Source organism: Amblyraja radiata, chromosome 28, assembly GCF_010909765.2.
Source record: "Amblyraja radiata isolate CabotCenter1 chromosome 28, sAmbRad1.1.pri, whole genome shotgun sequence".
Lineage (NCBI taxonomy): Eukaryota > Metazoa > Chordata > Chondrichthyes > Rajiformes > Rajidae > Amblyraja > Amblyraja radiata.
The window spans coordinates 35,122,064-35,143,876 of NC_045983.1; the positions used below are offsets into that span (position 1 = coordinate 35,122,064).

Sequence of the window (21,813 nt, forward strand, 5' to 3'; positions counted from 1 at the left end):
ATTAGTAACAATGCACATATTTATTGTATGTAATATGGATCTAGGCAAAGTATATGGATACGGATGTTATTTGGGAAGTGATTTTCCATGATAGATTCAATTTGTCATGAACAGAGTTATATGAACAACATATTCATATCTAGTGCTTATTCAACATATTCAACTAGTGCTAATAACATATTCAGAACTTTTGCTTGGCTATTGTCTTCAGGGGATTTAATTACCCAGCACATGCATTTTTCCTTTCATTTTAATTGTTTCATTACAGCAAGTATGGTATGTTTGCCTTAATCAGTCGAGGCCGTGAGTATAAGAGCCAGAAGTCATGTTACAGCTTCATAAGACTTTGGTTCTGCTGCATTTGGAGTATTGCGTGCAGTTCTGGTTCCCCATTGCAGGAAGGATGTGGAGACTTTGGAGACGGTGCAGTTGGGGTTGACTAGAACATTGCCTGGATTAGAGCATATTAAATACAAGGAGGAGTTGGACAAGTTTGGATTATTTTCTCTGGAGCAGAGGCTGAGGGAAGACCTGAAAGAAGTATATAAAATTATGAGGGGCATAGACAGACAGAACCTGTTACCAAGGGGGGAAATGTCATACCTAATAGGAAACAGCTTTATGGTCAGAGGTGGGGGGTGGGTGTGGAGTAAGTGATTATTTTTTTACACAGAGTACTCTTTACATAAAATGTGCTACCATGGGTGGTGGTGGAAACAGATATGATAGAGGCTTTTAGATAGGCACATGGATATGCAGGGGATCATGTGCAGATAAACGAGATTAACTTGGCATTATGTTCGGCACAGACATTATCGGCCGAAGGGCCTGTCCCTGTGCTGTACTGTTCCACGTTCACTTGATTTCAAACTCAGAATGCAATGGTGTGAATTTTTACCCTGGTCTGAAAATTCCTGAGTTCTTATCGAGTTATTCTGTAAACATAGGTAACTGAAAGAGTACATTTGGCAAGCAGGAAGTTGGGTGTGTAAAGGTATGGACTGAGGAAACCCCTTTACGTTAATCACATAAAAGCCTTTTTAAAATAGGTTACCATGTATAAATAAACAACTTGTTAGAAATAAGATAGAAACAGCAAATAAGAAAGAACCCGTTCTGAGGGGAATAACTACAGGCCATCAAGGTTTCTTTTGCCTGTTGCATTTTAAGAACCTATTATTAGTTTGGTTCTTCTTAAAGCACTTCAGTAACAATTTCTTTGCGCATTATACCTTTCTCTTTCATGCATCTACAGAGAGATTTTCTGTCAACTGTTTATGATCTATTTTGCAAAGGGGGACCATCATTCAGAGCGCTGGGAATACATTTATAATTGTTCATTCAAAGTACATTTGCTTTTATAATTAAGTAAAATGTATGAACATAAGTGTGAAATACTAAAAGACAAATATCAGTGTGTAAACTGTGTTTCCACTCTTTAAGATGTAAAAGTTTATCTGAGCTCCAACTTTATGCTCAGTGATAACAAAAAGACATGAACTGGAGGCAGCTGGTGGAAACCTGGCTTCCTCCAATACCAGTTAGTCATCAGAATCTCCACCAGTTGTACCTAGCTGGTATAACGGGTTCTGCAGCTTGCATAGTGGAAACACACGCCAATAACCAGTGCACTTTTTGGTACTTCAGCCTAAAATACAGCCTATCAGAAGTAGTCTTTATTGTACATCGCTACTTCATTGTGTTTTGATGGCCTTCAACTGAAATAGATGTCATTGATGCAGAAGCCATATGGAATTATCTGCCCATTCTATCTGCAACAACATTTTCATGCAATGCAGTGATTATTTGAACAGACATACCTGTGAATCATGTTGTGAGAATGCAAATATGCTAATCCCTGCAAAGCTCCATGCGTAATGGCTGCTATTTCAATTTCCTGAAGAGGTTTCTTATGAACTGAAATTAGCAGAAATAATTACAATGAATCTATTATTAGAACAGGTAAGGTTGTAAACCACAACTGATTCAATCACAGTTTAAAACATGAAAAATAATTCACGAAAACATTTAAAATGAACTTTTTAAAAAAATTGTTCCGTAAGACAGTGGTGCAACGGTAGAGTTCCTGCCTTACAGCGCCAGAGACCCAGGTTCGATCCTGACCAAGGATGCTGTCCATACGGAGTTTGTACATTCTCCCTGTGACCCATGTCAGTTTTCCAAAGACGTGCAGGTTTGAAGATTAATTGAATTCTATAAATTGTAAATTGTCTCCAATGTGTAGGATAGTGTTAATGTACGGGGTGATCGTTGGTCAGACTGACCCAGTGGGCCGAAGGGCCTTTTTCTCTAAAATCCAAAGACATGGGTGTTGCTGGAACCCATCATAATTGTCTGCAAGATCAATATCATTAGGTCTCTCCAATCTGTATAATGAAGATACTCCAAGGTGCTGCAGGGGGGTGAAAACAGCGTTCTACACAGAGAGAGATTTTCAACTGGTGGTATCCCCATGACCCTGTGGCCTTTGCTCTTACGGTTGCTCAGGTCACACTTGGGTGGTTCTGTTGGGGAAAGAGCTACAGCGAGTTATTGCAGAGCCCCATGAAGTCAGTACACACCATAGTCACAGATGATGGTGGAGGACGGAATCAAATACTCGTGGTCAATGGTACCTCAATCAAATGGAGTGTTTTACCTGGTGTTTAGTTACTTGAGTTTTAAAGCTAGTCTCATCCAGGTTTAGGCGAGGTAGAGTGAAAAGCTTTGTTTGGCAACAAATAAAACTACAAGTTCTAATAACAAGGGACTGCAAATGTTGATTTATCAAAGAAAGACACAAAATGCTGGAGTAACTCAGAGGGTCAGGCGGTATCACTAGAGAACGTGGATCATTGACATTGATTAAGAGTAGGCTGGTGGTTTGATCATCAATCAGATTGGATATGCCTTGCTTTCAATGGACTGGACATGTCTGGTCATTTTATTACATTGTCAGAATTCCAGAGCTGTGAAAAACGAGTTGACGAGTTCATTAATGTCTTGAGTTTTGTACTTAATAATTCACAGAATGTTGTGAGTAGCACAAGAACAAGAAACAATCAAATTCCATGCAGATAATGAATTTTGTTTTACCTTCTAGAAGATCGGAAGCTGACCCTAAACAGTACTCCATGACCAGCTGCATAAAGAAAACAACAGATTATACAAGATGCAAACATAGTCTTGTACGCACGTGCTGGTTTCATACAAGAAAGCTAATGCGGTTTCTGCAACTGTACATGAGCAGTAAAGGGTGTACGCAAGTTAATGCGTTTGATAAAATTGAAGCCCACCTTCATTGTTAATCACAGAAATCCGACATACAGTATTTCAGAATCATTGAATGAATAAATAGTCATCTGGATCATTGTTTGTACTCAATCATTATAAAATAAATAAATTAAGGAGATGTGTTCATAAAGATTTATCTATATTTTAACCAAATTTTCAGTTTCGAACAAATCAGGCTGCTATAATAACAGCTGTCACATAAAGGCCTATTTTTTACATTTTAAAAGGATCCAACAATTGAAGGTTGAAACAACATCCAGAATGAGTAAACAAATTAAATTTCTTACCCATGCTGTATGTTCTCGCAGATAGCAACCTTTGTATTCAATACTATTTGGATGTCTTAGCTTCTGTAGGAATTTGACTTCTTTGATAATATCTTGCCATTTCTGCAAGAAATGTTGCAGCATTATATCGTAAGTAAAACAGCTCTTTGAACATTATAAAAAAAGGTCCTTTGTCAACATAGTATGAAGCCAGTCACCGTGTGTAGGGGGATCTGTGCTGTCCAGCAGTATTGTTCAGCAAAGGCCTAGTTCAGAGCTAATAATTCCATGGGGCTGAAGTAAGATGCATTCTCACTTCCATGTTTCCATAATTACCACCATGCTGGGAACAACAAGTTTTAGAACTAATTAAACAACAACTTGCACAGCTCAACAGTGAGTAGGTACAGATTGGAGCACTGGAGCAATGGACAGACAATGAACTCCTGGGATTGGAGCTGGGTTTCCATGGAGGCATTATTAATGGAATTGAGTTGATTTCCAGCATGCTTAATTCCAAATTCAAATTAAATTATGGAAACATTACTGCAATGAATATAGTCAGTTTCCTCCATTAACATTGATAATAAATAATTACACGGTAAAAACTTGAATGAAAATGTATTGTTGTATCTATTCTGCTTTCACCAGCAAGTGAACTAGATCAAGTCAAGGCAGGGATGGCTCATGTGGCCAGATTTTCTGCACATACAACTTTATCCAAATCTACTTTCCTCAGAAAGCTAAGTTCTCAAAGTGTTTTCTTAATAAACAGATCTGAAATTTGTGCAGAGTAACACGCAACGTTTTTTTTAGAAAGCGCACATTTATACCCGAATCAATTCCAGGCTGTAATTTGAACAAAGAGTACATTCATTGCTACTCTCTTTACTCTGTCAGCTTTCGGAACGTGGTGCCAAAATCACACCTCTGTCCATTTGCATATTGAGAAATTGAATTCTCGTTTTCTCCACAAGGCAAACCTGATTTTAGCCAGGGTCTAAAAAGCATACTATTGCAAGAGCCAATTCTGGTCCACAAGAAGACCTAATTTTTAAAAAAAACACTGGGATGCCAACAAGTAGTAACTGATTGAGCAACAACAAAATCACAAACAGAATAGGTTGTCAAGCAGCTTACTTATGGAACAGGGTAAAGCACATCCTCCAAATAAATAGTGGAACATGGCTTCATTCAAAAAGTGTAAAGCAGCATGTAAAACGATGCAATAGCTAACTGATTAAGATTATACAGTTCAATTAATGAGAACTTATTTATTGAACTGTGCTATCCTATTCTTGGTACAACAAACATATATTTACAAAGAACGTCAATTTGAGAGATTAAACAAAATATCAGTTTTCATGGATGTGCTGGAGACAAAGCCGTTGGATGCTAACGATATTTCAACATGAGAAGACCACAAACATTTTCAGTTTTTCTGAAAAATTAGTGTCTTTCTGAAGATTAAAGGATAGTTGGCGATAGGATTATTGGCTAGGTCTAGTGCAGCATTGCACCCTTATCCCAGTCAGCTGGTCACAGCTTCAAGCTATGTCCGACTTGAATAACGAGGAATGACATTTCATTGCAGTTTCAAGGAAATTTGATGTAGAATTACTACTGTGAACCTCATGTTAAATTTGTTGGCTCAGATGGATGTAAAAGAACGATTGCACAAGTGACAGAGTATAGGTCTCAGACCGATTTCTCAAGCAAATTCATGTTAATTGACTATTCATTTTACTTCTTGTATCCAAACTGGCTGCTCTCTTTGGTTACTAATCATGCTATTCTTAAAAATATAATCAACTGAGTATAAAGTACTAGGGAACACCAAAAGGATGCAAAAATCCTTTCACCTTCCTTCTTATCAATATTATATCAGTTATATCCAGATTTTAAAAGCAAGTCCAGGAACAACTTAATTAAAGTTTGCAATTTATTAATGGATCAAAATGTAATTAAGCTTTAATAATAAATATATAACAGCAATGGTAAAATTTTGCATTCCCAATAAAGTGAACACACCACTCTGACAAGCAATGTCCTTGACTAAAAAGTTAGTTTTAAATTTCTCACAATGATCTGCAAGTATAGGAAAAATAATTTAGCTACATATTTTATCCACAAAGTACTGCATCTATTGTGCTTCTGCCTGTCATATCTAAGGAGGTGTTTCCTGGTTACTAACTAGCAATCTAGAACACCAGTACTCTGAAGTACAAAAATGGAATAGAAATTTAAAAAATATATAGGTAACCAGATACCAATTAAAAACGATAGAACATTTGAAAACCGTTCAAAAATCATGCTTGGGGCCTAACCCACTCACCAATAGCAATAAGATTTTTAACATAATAATAAAAATGTTTACCAAATTCAAATGTGGAGGCCTACACAAAAACCACAAGGCCCATATCTGTGTATATAGTGCACCCAACATGCGTTTCACCTGCACCAATAACGACTGCAGATGTTTATGACTGGATTTTCTTTCCAATTTCTTCCCCACAATGTCATATTTTACAGATATAATTTGGGCACATATGTGATTGTCACTAGATTATAGCGTGCTCATGCACACACACACACACACACACACCTATCTTCATTTATTTCCTGCACATTTCATACTGCACTAACCTCGTTAGATTGCTTTCCATTATAGGACATCTTCTTGATAGCCACCACTTCATTAGTGCGAACATCTCGTGCCTATTACATTTTTAGAGCATGTATTAGCAAGCTGGTTTTAAAACTAATTTGAATTGAGAAACAATAACTATGCAGTGAAAGTATACACAACCCAAATGAGTCTTCTGGACCAACACTAGTTGATCTTTAAAAGTACAATACCTAAAGTTAATCCAAGTGAACATTTCTCAACTGGATTTTGCTTCCTTAGTTAGAATAATTTTGGAATTCTTAAACATTATTTTGCAATCCAGAATGCAAAACATCAAAAACATCATTAAGAGTTATGACTTTATAATAATTTTTGATGTTAAAGAACTCAGAGTGGTTATGCAACCTGAATGTGGCTGGAAAAGTAGCATGAAGAGGCCAAGTACTAAAGGAATTATTAATAACAATTCTTCTATTAATAAGATTTCTTTCATCAAAATGGGAACAGATAAATTAGGTAATTTACATATAAATATTGAAAGTTATTCAATTATAAACCTGTACACAGTTCAATTCAGTTTCTAGCCTTCATCAGCCACGTAATTAGCATTACATTGTCAGCCACTATCTCCCACAAACATTAGGCAATGGGAAGGTTCTAAAGTGCAATTAAACAGTTTCAGAATGGCAAGCATTTACTTTGAAACTCCAAGATTATAGTTAGTTGGACTAAAATGTGATGTTGCAATGGAGATGATGCAGTTGGTTATTGTTCTTGTTCCAAGTTCCGTGCCAAGTTAAGTGCTGCTTTAAACACATAACCAAGTGTGGGGGGAACTCAATGGATCATGCAGCATCTGTGGAGCCAAAGGGATAGTCAACGTTTCAGGTCAAAACCCTGTAGCACAAGATGAATCTTAAATAATGCTAGCGTTCTGGTAAGTTTGACTAACGGTAATAGTCATAGGACAGAGGAGCTTTGAGCAAGGGATCTTTCAAGTGAAAGGACAAGGTCCCTTCTATATCCAGTGCTTACAATTACGAGGACAGCACTATCGCAGTAACATCACTTTACATAACTATCTGTAAATTTGTCATTGGGATCAAGTCTGGTTCTATGAAAATCCCTAGAAAGGTTTCCTAAGGATAGCACCAGCTGCATTTTAAAATGAAATGCCGACGTGATGAAGCCAAACAGTATTTTGTGCATGAGTTACAGACAAAGCCACGTGTATTTTAATAGGAACTTGAGGGGAAAATTATTCACACAGAGGATAGTGGGTGTATGGAACAACTGACAAAGGACAGGTGCAATAACAGCGTTTAAAGGTATTTGGGCAGGTACGTGTATAGGAACGCTTTAGAGGGATACAAGTAAATGCAGGTAAATGTGAGTAGTTTAGAGTGGGCATCTTGATGGACAAAGAGTTGGGACAAAGAGTTGGGACTATGACTCAAGTGCTGTATGACTCTATGACTTTTTGTACATCCAATTGGCTAGACAAAAGCTCTGATGTTCTTCTAGATCTATTACCATTGATGGTGGATAATAAAAACAGCCAGTGGGAGAAGGTGGTTCCAGGAACATTCCCATATTTAATAATGGCAGAGACCAACACAAGTGAAAAAGGAAAGTCAGAGGTGACAGCATTAAAGTGGACAAAGTCAGAGAACTATTTTACATCCCTTCGTGGCCTTGAACCTTCTCAAAAGCCAGTTTTCAGCCAATTTAATCCATCTCAAGTGAAATCAAGAACTGGTCACAGGCAGTGGATACACGAAAGACCGCGGGACCCTATAATATCCTGGTTCGGGGGCTGAAGTTGGCAATACCCTCCTCCATTATTGCCAGGGACTTCAACTAGGCTAGCTTGAATACACTTCCAAACGACCATCAGCATTGGAGGATGAAATATTCAACACTGCTACTCCACCATCACAGATGTCTATCCCTCCACCTCCTGCCCATACTTTGGAAACTCAGATAAGAATTGTGCATTGAATTTCCTTCTATTGTTAGGTTAGAAGTGGGTATAATCACCAATATGATCACAAATAGCTGGCATACCTTTCAAGTGTCAAGTAGGTGGTTAGAATAACTTTCTAGCAAGAAAGATTCTACCCATCTACCCTTGATATTTGATAGCATTACCTTCACCAACTTATCTCCCCTCAATACTCTGGGTGTCACCAACAACCAGCAAGTCGTCTGCACTAGACTACAAGAGTAATGGCTCGATATGCTGCAGCGAGTGTCTCACCTCCCACCCAGCCTTTCCATCATCTTCAAGGTATAAAAGTCAGAAGTGGTCTTCACTTGCATGGATAATTTCAGCCCCATCAAACTCAAGCTCAATACCATCCATGCCACAACAGCCAACTGAATTTCTACGCCAACTGTCAAGCTAAAGAACCATTCTTTTCACTAGCAGTGGAACGGGACGCCATATGGACCATCTATAAATTGCACCGTTGCCCAGCCTACTCCACCAAGCCTTCCCAACTGGAAATATCCAGTCTACAAGGAAGCTGGGACATGGGAACAATGTTCCACACCAATCAAACTTGGAAATATATTACTGATCCTTCAACATCTCTCTCAGTCTCCATCATACAACTCCCTACTAACAAAACCAGGACTTCATGCTTTCAGCGATGGCTCCTCACCATCCTCTCAAGGGCGGTTTGGAATGGACAATAAATGCTGGACCTTCTTGCAAAGCCCACATCTGGAAAAACAATTACTTTTAAAGATAGAGGAATAACAAGACTTGTTGTATACTTGGAAAGGCCACTCATTAATTGTTGGAAATAAAAACTCCTGCTGCTGTACTTAAGTATTGCAAACTAAACAATTAAAGTATCAATTGAAAATTTGTTTTCCGTCCGTAGATGCAGCCATGCTCCAAATCTAAAGATTTTAGCTGTAAGTACAAATTAACTCCGTGCAAGTGTACTGTTAATGCACACATCATTGTAATTGTAATATTAAATTATTGTAAATTTTGAGTAGAATCAAAATAAGATTTATTAAATTAATCATCTCAATTTCATGTATGAGCCACATAGGCATTTTAAATCAAAAGTTGGAAAAAAATGGAATACTCACAAAATAGACTGCTCCAAAGCTGCCATGGCCAATTTCTCGCAAATCCACAAACAACTTTTCAGGATCTTCTCTGTAGAATAGTTCTGCTATTTCTGGGTCTTTTAGACTTCCTGCGCGATTGGTTGACGGCATCCTACCGTGTGGTTAGTCGCCCAACTATCTGGCTTCACCTTGTCTTAATTCTTGTTGCATCGGCACAAATGAGGCCTCTTGAATATTGAAAACTGTGAAAGAAAAAGTGCTTGTAATTGGGTATTTGTCTTAACAAATATCTTTAAGAAGAAATAACCAAATGACTAAACAGACAAGAACTAAATAACTTTCTTCCCCTATAATAAACCATATCAAAATCTCAATGCTTAAGATCTAATAATAGTGTCACACTCCCATAGAGAGAATCCAAACCTGAATTATAAGTCCCAGGAATGTAGGGGATTACAAAAAAAATGATGGTCATCGCCCAGTCCATCATGGGCACTGACATCCCACCATAGGACAGGACAATCGACAGGAGGCACTGTCTCAGAAGGTTGAGGAGGTTTGGTATGTCGACAAATGCTCTCTTAAACAGGTGTACAGTAGAGAGCATATCGACTGGCTGCATCAAAGCCTGGCTTGGTAACTCAAACACCCAGGAAAAAAGGAGATCACAGAACATGGTGGACAATGTCCGGTCCATCACCTCCCCACCATAAAAGGGAGTGATTGGAAGCGCTGCCTCAAAAAGGTAGCCTGCAAACACCCACACCACCCTGGCTGTGCTCTTATTTCACTCCTACCATCGAGAGGAATGCATAAGAGACCTCCGGGTTCAAGAATAGCTTCTTCCCATCAGGCTCTTGAACACTACACAACACTAACCAAAGGATTATGGACCACCTTTATTTGCAATAAGGACTTCAGGGTTATAAAAATAATTTAGAAATTACACAATAGGGAGAAGAACTTAGATTAATTGCACTATGTTGCATGATTTAGTCAAATTACAAACTGGAATATAAATGACATACTCAAGTGTCTCTGACAATATTGCTGGTATTTTATCACATTGTGACACAAATTTGCTATCAGTACTGAACAAAGGAGGTAGTCATTCAAGTACGTTTTGCCTTTTTCTCTACCCTTTCTCTTTCAAACATATGAAATTGTCATGATCTTCTGTGATAGTTTCACACTTGCTATATTGCACATAAGTTTGTCACATTCAATTTAAGGTCATAAGTGATAGGAGCAGAATTAGGCCTTTCGGCCTGCCAAGTCTACTCTGCCATTTAATCAAAGCTGATCTATCTCTCTCTCCTAACCCATTCTCCTGCCTTCTTCCCATAACCCGACACTCATACTAATCAAGAATCTATAGAAACATAGAAAATAGGTGCAGGAGTAGGAGTAGGCCATTCAGCCCTTCGCCAGCACCACCATTCAATATGATCATGGCTGATCATCCAAAATCAGTACCCCGTTCCAACTTTATCCCATGTCCCTTGATTCCCTTAGCCCCAAGAGCTAAATCTATCTCTGCCTTAAAAATATCAATTGACTTGGCCTCCACAGCCTTCTGTGGCAAAGAATTCCACAGATTCACCACCCTCTGACTAAAGAAATTCCTCCTCAACTCCTTCCTAAAGGAACGTCCTTTAATTCTGAGGTTATGACCAAGTGGCAACATCCTCTCCACATCCACTCTATCCAAGCCTTTCACTATTCGGTACGTTTCAATGATGTCCCCCCTCATTCTTCTAAACTCCAGCGAGTGCAGGCCCAGTGCCGTCAAACACTCATCATATGTTAACCCACTCATTCCTGGGATCATTCTTGTAAACCTCCTCTGGACACTCTCCAGAGCCAGCACATCCGTCTTCAGATATGGTGCCTAAAATAATCCAAATGTGGCCTGACCAACGCCTTATAGAGCCTCAGCCTCATTTAGTACATTAGCTTTGGATATTCTGAATTATGTCAGCAGGATATAGTTATTGACCACCTTTTCTGGCAACTTAGTTTGAGATTCTTGGATCCGATAGATTAGATCACTTTATTCTCTATAGGAGATATAACCTAATTCTATGGTATTGTGGTTTAGACTCATTCAAGTTAATCGTAGTTTATTGTTATATGCACAAGTACGGAGAGGTACAGGTACAATGAAAATCTTGCTTGCAGCAGCATCACAAACTAGGAAAACACAAAAAATTACATGTAAATTGTACATAAATTGCACCAAATATGCAAGACTCTGCAAAAGACAAGACATCAATGCAAAACAATTAGAGAAGCAAGTCCATGAGTAAGTACAAGAGATGGTCCATGGCGTTCCACTACTCAGGTAGGGTTAATGTTGTACAGGTCGGTTCAAGAGTCTAATTGGTGTAGGAGAGTAGCCGTTCCTGAACCTGGTGGCGTGGGAACTCGGGATTCTGTACCTCCTGCCTGATGACAGAAGTGAGAATAGGGCACAGCCTGGGACGGTGGGGATCCTTGATGATGGATGGTGCATTCTTGAAGCAGGGACTCATGTAGATACCTTTGATAGTGCGGAGGGCTGTGCCCATGATGGACCATGCTGCCTTCACCACTCTCTGTGGTCTTCTAAACAACATCCTGCTTAATTGTTGCTAGATCGTCTCCAAATCCAACATACATTTTGAAAATGAAGTATCAAAAACTGCCACAAAGTTGTAAATGTTTGTTCTCCTTTGGCATCCTTCATGACCACAGTCAACATTCTGCCCATTTTATGGCTGAGATGACTGATGAGGCCAATGTGGGAACTGTAGACTCTTCCAGAGATGTGGCAGGTGCTGTTCAACAAGGCGGCTGGAGTGTAGAGTGCAGTGGTCTTTCCCCCATTTATGCGGGGTTTCTGTATATCTCAATGACATTCTGAATACACCTTCACCAGTTTGAGTGGTCATGGTCAGGGATCCCCAAGAGTATAAGCCTGACACTTTACATCTGCTGTCAGTTAACCTTGTCCCATGATGGAACTCAGAACAGGTTCTGTTTCCAGTGCATGTGCTGAATGTGAATGTGTTACGGCAGTCTTCTCTCTATTGAGAAAATGGGTATTTGAAGATTAAAGCTTCTGATCTGGTACAAAAATTGGGCTCAATCCTTAATCCACTTCCTTAATGTTATATTCTTTGCAAGAGCCCAATTTTATAAATCACATTTTCTACCTGAAAAATACCTTTTAATGGCCTAGGTGTAAAAATCCTTTAATTCTTCTCTAGTGCTTCCTGTTTAGATTGTACAAATGATTGTATACACCAAATATTATTCCCATATGCCCAGAAAAAAACACTGAATTGTTGTACAGGGTCTTGGTGAGACCACACCTGGAGTATTGCATACAGTTTTGATCTCCAAATCTGAGGAAAGACATTCTTGCCATAGAGGGAGTACAGAGAAGGTTCACCAGACTGATTCCTGGGATGTCAGGACTATCATATGAAGAAAGACTGGATAGACTCGGCTTGTACTCGCTAGAATTTAGAAGATTGAGGGGGGATCTAATAGAAACGTACAAAATTCTTAAGGGGTTGGACAGGCTAGATGCAGGAAGATTGTTCCCGATGTTGGGGAAGTCCAGGACAAGGGGTCACAGTTTAAGGATAAAGAGGACCGAGATGAGAAAAACATTTCACACACAGAGAGTGGTGAATCTCTGGATCTCTCTGCCACAGAAGGTAGTTGAGGCCGGTTCATTGGCTATGTTTAAGAGGGAGTTAGATGTGGCCCTTGTGGCTAAAGGGATCAGTGGGTATGGAGAGAAGGCAGGTACAGGATACTGAGTTGGATGATCAGCCATGATCATATTGAATGGCGGTGCAGGCTCGAAGGGCCGAATGGCCTACTCCTGCACCTATTTTCTATGTTTCTATGAAGGCAATTTCAAAGATATGGTGGACACGTAGGTAGGTTGAGATCAATTATCAACATATCTGATACAATAGCATTTATTTTAGATCCTAACTATTTTATGTGCATGCTTTCCTTCTTGCCAATGGAAAGGATACTGGTAACAAAATAAAATGACAATTGCATTTGAACAAAAAATTACTAATTTGCTCTTTGTCCAGGATGTGTTCCGCCGACAGTGGAGATCCATTCCACAGCTAAAACCCTTCCTTAAAAACCCACACCTTATGCATCCATGTCATGAAATCAAGTCTGCAGCAGATAACTCTTTGGATTCACCAGCATCTATTGTTACTGTAAACAATCTATGTGATATATTTGATCAGAGTTGCCACGCACTACCCACTTTCTGCATCTATGATAGTGTCCCCCTCCCTCTATTGTCATCCAACAACAAAATGGAAGACTCACAACGATTTCAATTACATTGTACTCAAATCAAATGCATTTTCTGTCTCTTTGAAAAGTTAAAAGCATTTTGACTCAAGCTGGGGTAAAACATTAACCTACTTTATTTCACAATAAATTAACCAAGCGAATCCTAACAACTGAACTCACTCAAATACATCCAACTTTTCTTTAAATAACAAGAAATAATGTCAACAGTTTCTGCCCATTTTGGACGGTGCCATTCTCACCATTCGGCCCATCAAGTCTACTCCGCCATTCAATCATGGCTGATCTATCTCTCCCTCCTAACCCCATTCTCCTGCCTTCTCCCCATAACCCATGACACCTGGACTAAAGCAAACATCTTTATCCAGTTCTCTTTGGTCCTCAGCCACACAGACTAAACACTTTCCAACACAACAGCTGTACAATGTTTCTTGACTGATGAATTGATTTTTTGTTTACAGACTACAGAGAAATAATATCATTGCCAGTTTACCAACGTCATACCTATCTAATATCTCAGTCTTTTCTTAAAAATCTTTAAAAAATGAAGTCTAGTCCCATTTCCAGAATGCGTGTTTGTGAAAATGTTGTAAATAAAATCTTTAAAGAGGGCACAGAGGTAGAGCTGCTGCCTCACAGTGCCAGAGACCCGGGTTCAATCCTGACCTTGGATGCTGTCTGTGTGGAGTTTGTACATTTTCCCTGTGACCGTGTGGGTTTTCTCCGAGTGCTCTGGTTTCCTCCAACATTCCAAAGACGTGCAGGTTTGCTGGCAAATTGCCTCTAGTGTGTAGGGTGCAAAAGTTGGAGAAAATAGCACTAGTGTACGGACGATCAGCGTGGACTCGGTGGGTAAAAGGGCCTGCTTCCACACTGTATCTCTAAAGCTAAATGATGTCCAGGCCGCTGAGGATGTACCCCAGCCCCGACGTCGGACTTACATCACCCCGGCGAGCGGGCCTGAGCATCGGGCCGCCCGAAGCGGCGACTGCGGAGGGCTCGGGGAGGCCCCGACCAAGGGTGAACATTGGGGAACATTAGAGGAAGAATGACTTTGGTGCCTTCTCTCACAGTGGGAAACTTTGATTCTGCTGTGTGTGGATGTTTTTATGGTGAACTCTACCGTGTGTTGTGTTCTTTATTTTTATTGTATGGCTGTATGGTAATCACATTTCACTGTGCCATCTGGCACATGTGACAAATAAATGTATCTTGTATCTTGTAAAAATACAGCACCACCACACAGTACATCCTTGAAGGTTATCTGACCACAAAGGAATTACACAGCCGGGCCCAAGTTCACCTCATGCCTCAATCATGCATATCCCTTCTCTTTCCTATTCCAGGTTACTAGTGACAACTGTGGTGTTCCTAACAGATGTGTTTTGTCTAACTTAACCCCAAATCATGCACCATTCAACTCCATTCCACATCAATAAAAGTTGACTATTGATTGAGCTTTTAACTTTTTTGAACTGAGTTCCCTGGATTCCAAGGGTGATCATTTGTAAAGTAAACAGAATTAGTTAACCACACGAGGCACGTGTTCCTTGATTTTCTCATCGTGAACATTAGAAAATAGATCACACTGTAATATATTGGATTTGGATGCATCTTTCATTAAAGAGAATTTAATAGGCATTCACCCGTCAAGCCATATCTATATCCGCATCATCTTCAACTTCTGTAACTCAAACATTGAGAGAAAACTAACTGGTTGTAGAAAGCAACAAGCCTAAATACAATTAAACTATTGCAAATATTGTAAAACAATGAATGATTAAAATGTTCATTGTGTACTTAAAAATAAATGATAATTAGAAGGCATTTCCAGAAAGCTAAGAAAAATGATAACTTACTACATCTTTCACTGAACTTCACAAAACTTGCTGGACTTCACTGCAGTGAACCACAACATGCTGATAAAATGGCGATTTTGAGTTGCACCCACAGCTTCTAATAATAAAAAACTGAAAATACTTCAAGCCCTTTTGCTGGACAATAAACAATATGATCATAGTCCGAATTTGGAACGATGGGGGAGGAGAAGTGTTACACACAGTGAACCCAAGAACAGTAAAGGAATGTTCCTGGTGTAGGATGATGTCACACTGTTGTATCTTTTCACAGCATGGCTTTCTACAAAAGGACTCTGTTGTTTAAGAACAACTGCTGCTATCCCTATATGCAGTTCTCCATACATCTGTTGATCTGGCTAGGAACGCGGGCTACTAGAATGATATGAAGTCACATGGCACAAGGAGAAAGACAGCTGAGGGGATTATTCTTTGGCTTCCTCAGTGACTTCACTTGTGTTTGGCTTTATTGTTTGGCAAATGGCTCCACAATGTCATCAGCAAGCACAAGCTTTACTCACAGTCGAATGCCAACTCTGCTGATCCTGCCATTTGCACAGCACAACATGTGACCCACTGCTCTCCATTGCTTCATTGTTATACTTTCAAAATTCTCTTTGGACTGTGGTCACAGACAAGTAGTTAGCACTTCTCTTTTCCTTTACAATTCATTGAACTCAGATCTGCAGCTTTTTGTACGATTATTACACATTTAAAACAAAATGCTGCATATAAATTTTATTTATGACTGATGTAAATTGTAATCCACCATTTGTTTTGTTCTCACATTCAATTTAGAATCATTTAGCAACTATTAAAACATACCAAAATTGGTGAACAACAAGTCAAATTCAAGAAGTCAAAATACTTTAAAAAGCATATGCATTTTTTTTTTAAGTCTACACTGATTATTCAGCATTTTACAAATCACACAGTACATGCTAACTACAGACTGTCTTTTGACACTGAAATGTTTTAATTGTGCGCAAATACCATTTAAAGAGGAGGCTTGGAAGGGTAGGGCAAAAATGCAAAACTAGACTAAACTAGAATAAGCCAGAGTGGTGGGTGCTGTACACAGGATGCCAATCAGTGTGATAACATAGCACATGGTATAAATCAGAAAATACAGGCACATACAACAGGAGATGATACAACAATCGTGAAGTCTGTAAACCTACAAATAAACAAACCAACAGTAATAATGTGGAGGGAGGAACTGCAGATGCTGGTTTAAACAGAGGACAGACACAGAAAACTGGAGTAACGCAGTGGGTCAGGCAGCAACTCTGGAGAAAAGGAATAGGTGACGTTTCGGGTCGTGACCCTTCTTAAGACAATAATGCGTAGTCTTAATTCATGAAATGTACATGAAAAGTTTTCTACAATATATTATGAAACCAACTTAGAGACCAGCTGGAACACAAAAAAGCTGGTGAAACTCAGCGGGTGCAGCAGCATCTATGGAGCGCAGGAAATAGGCAAAGTTTTGGGCCAAAACCCTTCTTCAGACAGAGACCAGCTGCTTTAGATCAAGTATTGTGCAATGCTGATCAGTTATTTGATAATTTTATAATAAGGTGTCAACAGGGAAGAGAATTTATAATTATAAACATTTTACGTTAAGATAGAGTCAAATGATTTTCGATCTGAAATCGGAATCTTAAATCTACAAACGAAACAATTTTGCAAAGGAATGCTGTGCAAGATGGCAAGGGCAATTGGGAAACTTCCTTAAAAGATTTGACTGCAAACAAGCAATGCCTAACATTGTAAATAATACAATATATCCACCATAAGGTGGGCGGCGCGACCGACGTTGCAGCGGCCTCTGCAGTCTGTCTGTCTTTTTTTTTTTTTTGTCCCGTTGAGGGTATTGTTTGTAGTGGGTTTTTAAATGTGTATGTGTGGGGGGCGGGGAGTGGGTGGGGGAAACTTTTAAATCTCTTCCCTGCACGGGGACCCGACCTTTTCCCTGTCGGGTCTCCATTGTCGTTGGGGCCTAGCACCGTGGAGTGGCCTCCAACCGGAACGACCTGGGGGCTCAAGTCGCGGAGTCGGCGGAGCTGCGGACCTACCATCGTGGAGCTGGCCGGCTTCGGAGCGTGGAGAGCTGCGGTGGCTCGCTGCTGCGACCCGACTCCGGTGGATGGTGACACCGGGAGCTCGCGGGTCCCCGGTGGGAGACCGCTTTGCGGGGCACCGGCAACGGCGACTTCTCCCGCTCGAATTGCGGGGTTGAGAGTGACCTGGAGCAGGGCCTTACATCGCCCGGTGCGGCTTTAAGTGGCCGCGGACTTGCTAGCGCCCGCCGGGGGCTCCAACATCAAGACCCGGAGCAGGGCCTTGCATCGCCTGGCGTGGCTTTAAATGGCCGTGGGACTTGCTAGCGCCCGCCGGGGGCTTTGACTCTGACATCGTGAGAAGAATGGAGAGCAGGGGAGAGACAAGACTTTGCCTTCCATCACAGTGAGGAGGAGATTCACTGTGATGGATGTTTGTGTAAATTATGTTGGTGTGTGTCTTGGTTCTTTTCTTGTATGACTGCAGAAACCAAATTTCGTTTGAACCTCATGTGAGGTTCAAATGACAAATAAATGATATTGTATTGTATATTGTATTATTGTATATATCTGTTCAGTCCAAAAAAAAACAGAAGGTGGTCTAGATGTATTCAAGAGAGAGTTAGATGTATTCAAGGGAGAGTTAGATGTATTCATGAGAGAGTTATAGCCCTTAGGGCCAATGGAATCAAGGGATATGGGGAGAAAGCAGGAACGGGGTACGGATTTTGGATAAGTCATGATCATATTGAATGGTGGTGCACGCTCGAAGGACTGAACGGCCTACTCCTGCACCTTTTTTTCAATGTTTCTATGTGGTTAACAAATTCAAGATAGTATACTTAATGCATTCCAAAAAAGAACAGTAAGCTTGAAGACTGAAAAATTGCCGTATTCAGCAAACGTGGACCCAAAAAAATGATATGGCAAGGAAAACATAAAATATGAGGGCAATCTCGCAAAAGACATAAAAGAACTCTAAAAGTTTGCATTGTTGGTAAAAAGCAAAAAAATACACAAAAATGAACGTGGGAAATTACACTGAAGTAAGGAAATGCCAGTAAAAACAAATATATTTTGTGTGTGCCTTCATGGAAAATAAGTTCATATGTCATAGGAGCAGAGTTAGGTCATCTGGCCCATTGTGTCTATTCTGCCATTCAATCATGGCTGTTCAATCTTTCCCTCTCAACCCCATTCTCCTGCCTTTGCCCTATAATCCTTGACATCTGACAATCTCTGCCTTAAAAAATACCCAATGACTTCGCCTCCACAGCCGTCTGCGGGAAAGAATTACACAGATTTGCCACTCTCTGACTAAAGAAATTCCTCATCTCCTTTCGAAAGGTACATGCTAAATTATCAGTCGTTTCATCAATTAAATTCCCTTCATCATCAGATCAAGTGTGAAGATGCATATTATGCAATGCTATGTTTAATTCTTCAGCTGAAGTTCATGACATTCACATCACACACATAACCAGCAGTAACAATTTCCAACAATAAAAAATCTAACCACCTCTTAATATTCAATGGTCTTGTATTCAACACTCCGGGAATTACATTAACCAGAAACTTAACTCAATAAGCAACATAACAATTACAGCTAAGAGCACAGGTCAGAGGCTGGGTATTCTACAGGCTGTGACCAATGTCCTGACTCCCGTTTCCACCGGTCACAGGAATGATAGAACACTCTCTATTTGCCTGGCTGAGTAGAACACCAACAATACTCAATTAAATCAATGCCACTCAGGTTAAGGGAGCTGCAGGCAACACAAACATTCACTCATTCCACTATGGATGCATTGTAACTTCCCCTTTCGACATTTACAAAGATACTGCAGCAACCTGCCAAGGTTTCTCTGACAGTATCTCCCAAACCAGAACCCTCTCACCCCACAGGAAACTTCCAAAAGCCCTTTCATGTCACACACTATCCTGACTTCCCCTGAGGTTTGACTAAAATGTTGTAGTTATGCCACAGAATTCACTAAATCTTCAAGAGAATCTTTCTTCGCTGTTGGCAACAACTGCAAATTCCGGGCCATTGAAACAAGGGGAGTAAAGAGCAATCTTTCATGTCCTGGTGAATGAAAATTGCTCTCCCAAAGATTACATATAACATCTTCCAGCTCTTGCTTCTTTTTTAACCGTGAAAAGCAGCACTCTACATGCGTGTAGCTGAACCAATGATATACCACACCTCAATCTGAATGAATCAAGCACATTCTCTTGTAGAAGTTAAACATATTATTAGGGGGATTATAGAACTACACACCAACAGTACTATACATCACCATAAGGAACCAAAATTAAACTGAATGAGCTAAGGTTGCTGAATTCTCATTATTGGACCAAACATCGAGAGACATGGACTTGAACCGTACCAGACGCTAGGGAATTAGAATTCTGTTAATTAAATAAACTTGGGGGAAAAACACAAGCATCAGTAAGCCACTATATTGTCATTAAAACCCATCTAGTTCACTAATACTCTTCCAAGGAAGGAAATCTCTAACATTTAGCCAGTTTGGCCTAGGTACAACTTCGGACCCATCATAACATGACTGAATCATTTACCATTCTCCAAAAGAGCTTTGTAATAGTCAATTTATAGACTATTAGTGTTGGGTAATAAATGCTGAATAAAAAAGTTACAATTATTCTCCCTACATTTATTTTACACTTTCAGAAGGAAAAAAAATTCTCAAGTTCCACTGACTTAAGATAACTTTTAAATGTACCTTAAGGTTAAACAATGTATTTTATTCTGAGCTTAAAATAGGTGATTTAGACATGCTTAAGTTAATTAAAAAACAAAAACATTTCAATTAACACTGACGGTGAAGAATAATCAAATTATTGCTGCAATATAAAAATAGAAATAGTGTTGTGTGTGTTCTTTACTGTACATTAAACACACATCTTTGTGTTGATACTTGCCAAGCTGTCAGAGGTTCAGCAGGTTAAGCAAGATGTACATAACCATGCTGGTTGGAGCTCAGCTCCATATCCTTACAGATTGAGCGGCCTCCAACCGGAATGACCTGGGGGCTCAAGTCGTGGAGCCGGCGGAGCTGCGGACCTACCATCGTGGAGCTGTCCGGCTTCGGAGCGTGGAGAGCTGCGGTGGCGCGCGGCTGCTACCCGACTCCGGTGGATGGTGGGGTTGAGACGTCTGAAGAAGGGTCTCGACCCGAACCATCACCCATTCCTTCTCTCCAGAGTTGCTGCCTGTCCCGCGGAGTTACTCCAGCTTTTTGTGTCCATCTTCGGTTTAAACCAGCATCTGCAGTTCCTTTCTACCCAAAATTACATTTATTCCTCTTGGTTTATTTTTCCTTCTAATTATGTAAAATCCAGACAGATTATGTAGAACTAATAAACGATCTCCATTTTCTCTCAGTGGGAACATTTATTTTCTCCTGATTTACACATGATCACAGAGCTTCTCACACCTCCCTCTCCTCTGTATCAAGAATAAAAATCCAACCCATCTCAGTAGTGATACAAGGCCATTAAACTGAAACGTTATTTGTTTCCTCTCCAGAATGCCCCAACCTGCTGAATAATTCCAGCACTGTTTTGTTTCCGATTTCCAGCACCTGCAATTTCTATTCACTTTCAACCGCAACAATTTAAGAGTTCTCCATTTTTCGTCAGTGCATTATATTATACACTTCGTAACATTTAATAGAAGTGCTTGTTTGCTGATGAAGCCTGACCTTTTGCAAGCATTACTAAAACAAGCTATAAATAAGCTGCACCATGACACCTATATATTGTACTTAGTGTCTAATTATGCTGACAGGAACAAGACCAAATCTGAGTTAGATTGAAATTCACTGGCAATGAATCCTTCATACCCTACTTTGAAATGATAGATTGACATTTATAATATCGTCACATAACCTCCAATCACCTACACTTTCTCAGAGCTGGCAATTATATTGACTGCTGCTAATGTGACATCCAGTTATAGCACTGACCAAATCCTAATTCTAGACAGTTAATTATATTTCTCAAGAAAGCATTCTTTTGCAGTGTGCCTTAAGAATTTTAAATTTATCGGAATACTTTATTTGCATCCAATCATAACAAATTAACACAAAAAGCTGGAGTAACAGGCAGCATCTCTGGAGAAAAGGAATGGTGATGTTTCGGGTCAAGACCCTTCATCAGACTGAGAGTCACGGAGGGAGAAACAAAACTAAAACTAGAGGTATGGGAAGGTACAGAACCAAAGTTCCCTCCCACGTGGTATACTAATTCAGTCA

At 39.8% G+C, this 21,813-nt stretch overlaps 1 protein-coding gene across 7 annotated transcripts in view; it reads right to left on the reverse strand.

The window, feature by feature from the left end:
* Positions 1-21,813, reverse strand: part of taok1 (TAO kinase 1) — a 113,699-nt gene that overhangs the window by 43,017 nt on the left and 48,869 nt on the right. For 4 of the 7 annotated variants that reach the window (XR_004416130.1, XM_033046284.1, XM_033046288.1 and 1 more), the window contains exons 2-6: positions 9,298-9,521; positions 6,207-6,278; positions 3,582-3,683; positions 3,097-3,142; positions 1,821-1,917 (exon numbers count right to left, since the gene is read on the reverse strand). Coding sequence is in view for 6 of the 7 variants with exons in the window: in XM_033046284.1 (XP_032902175.1) it covers positions 1,821-1,917; positions 3,097-3,142; positions 3,582-3,683; positions 6,207-6,278; positions 9,298-9,429 (449 nt within the window). In the remaining variant the exon portion in view is untranslated. Of the gene's footprint in view, positions 1-1,820; positions 1,918-3,096; positions 3,143-3,581; positions 3,684-3,778; positions 3,904-6,206; positions 6,279-6,887; positions 7,009-9,297; positions 9,522-15,473; positions 15,530-21,813 lie in introns of those variants that run through there. The other 3 variants (XM_033046286.1, XM_033046289.1, XM_033046290.1) reach the window with 3 other exon arrangements.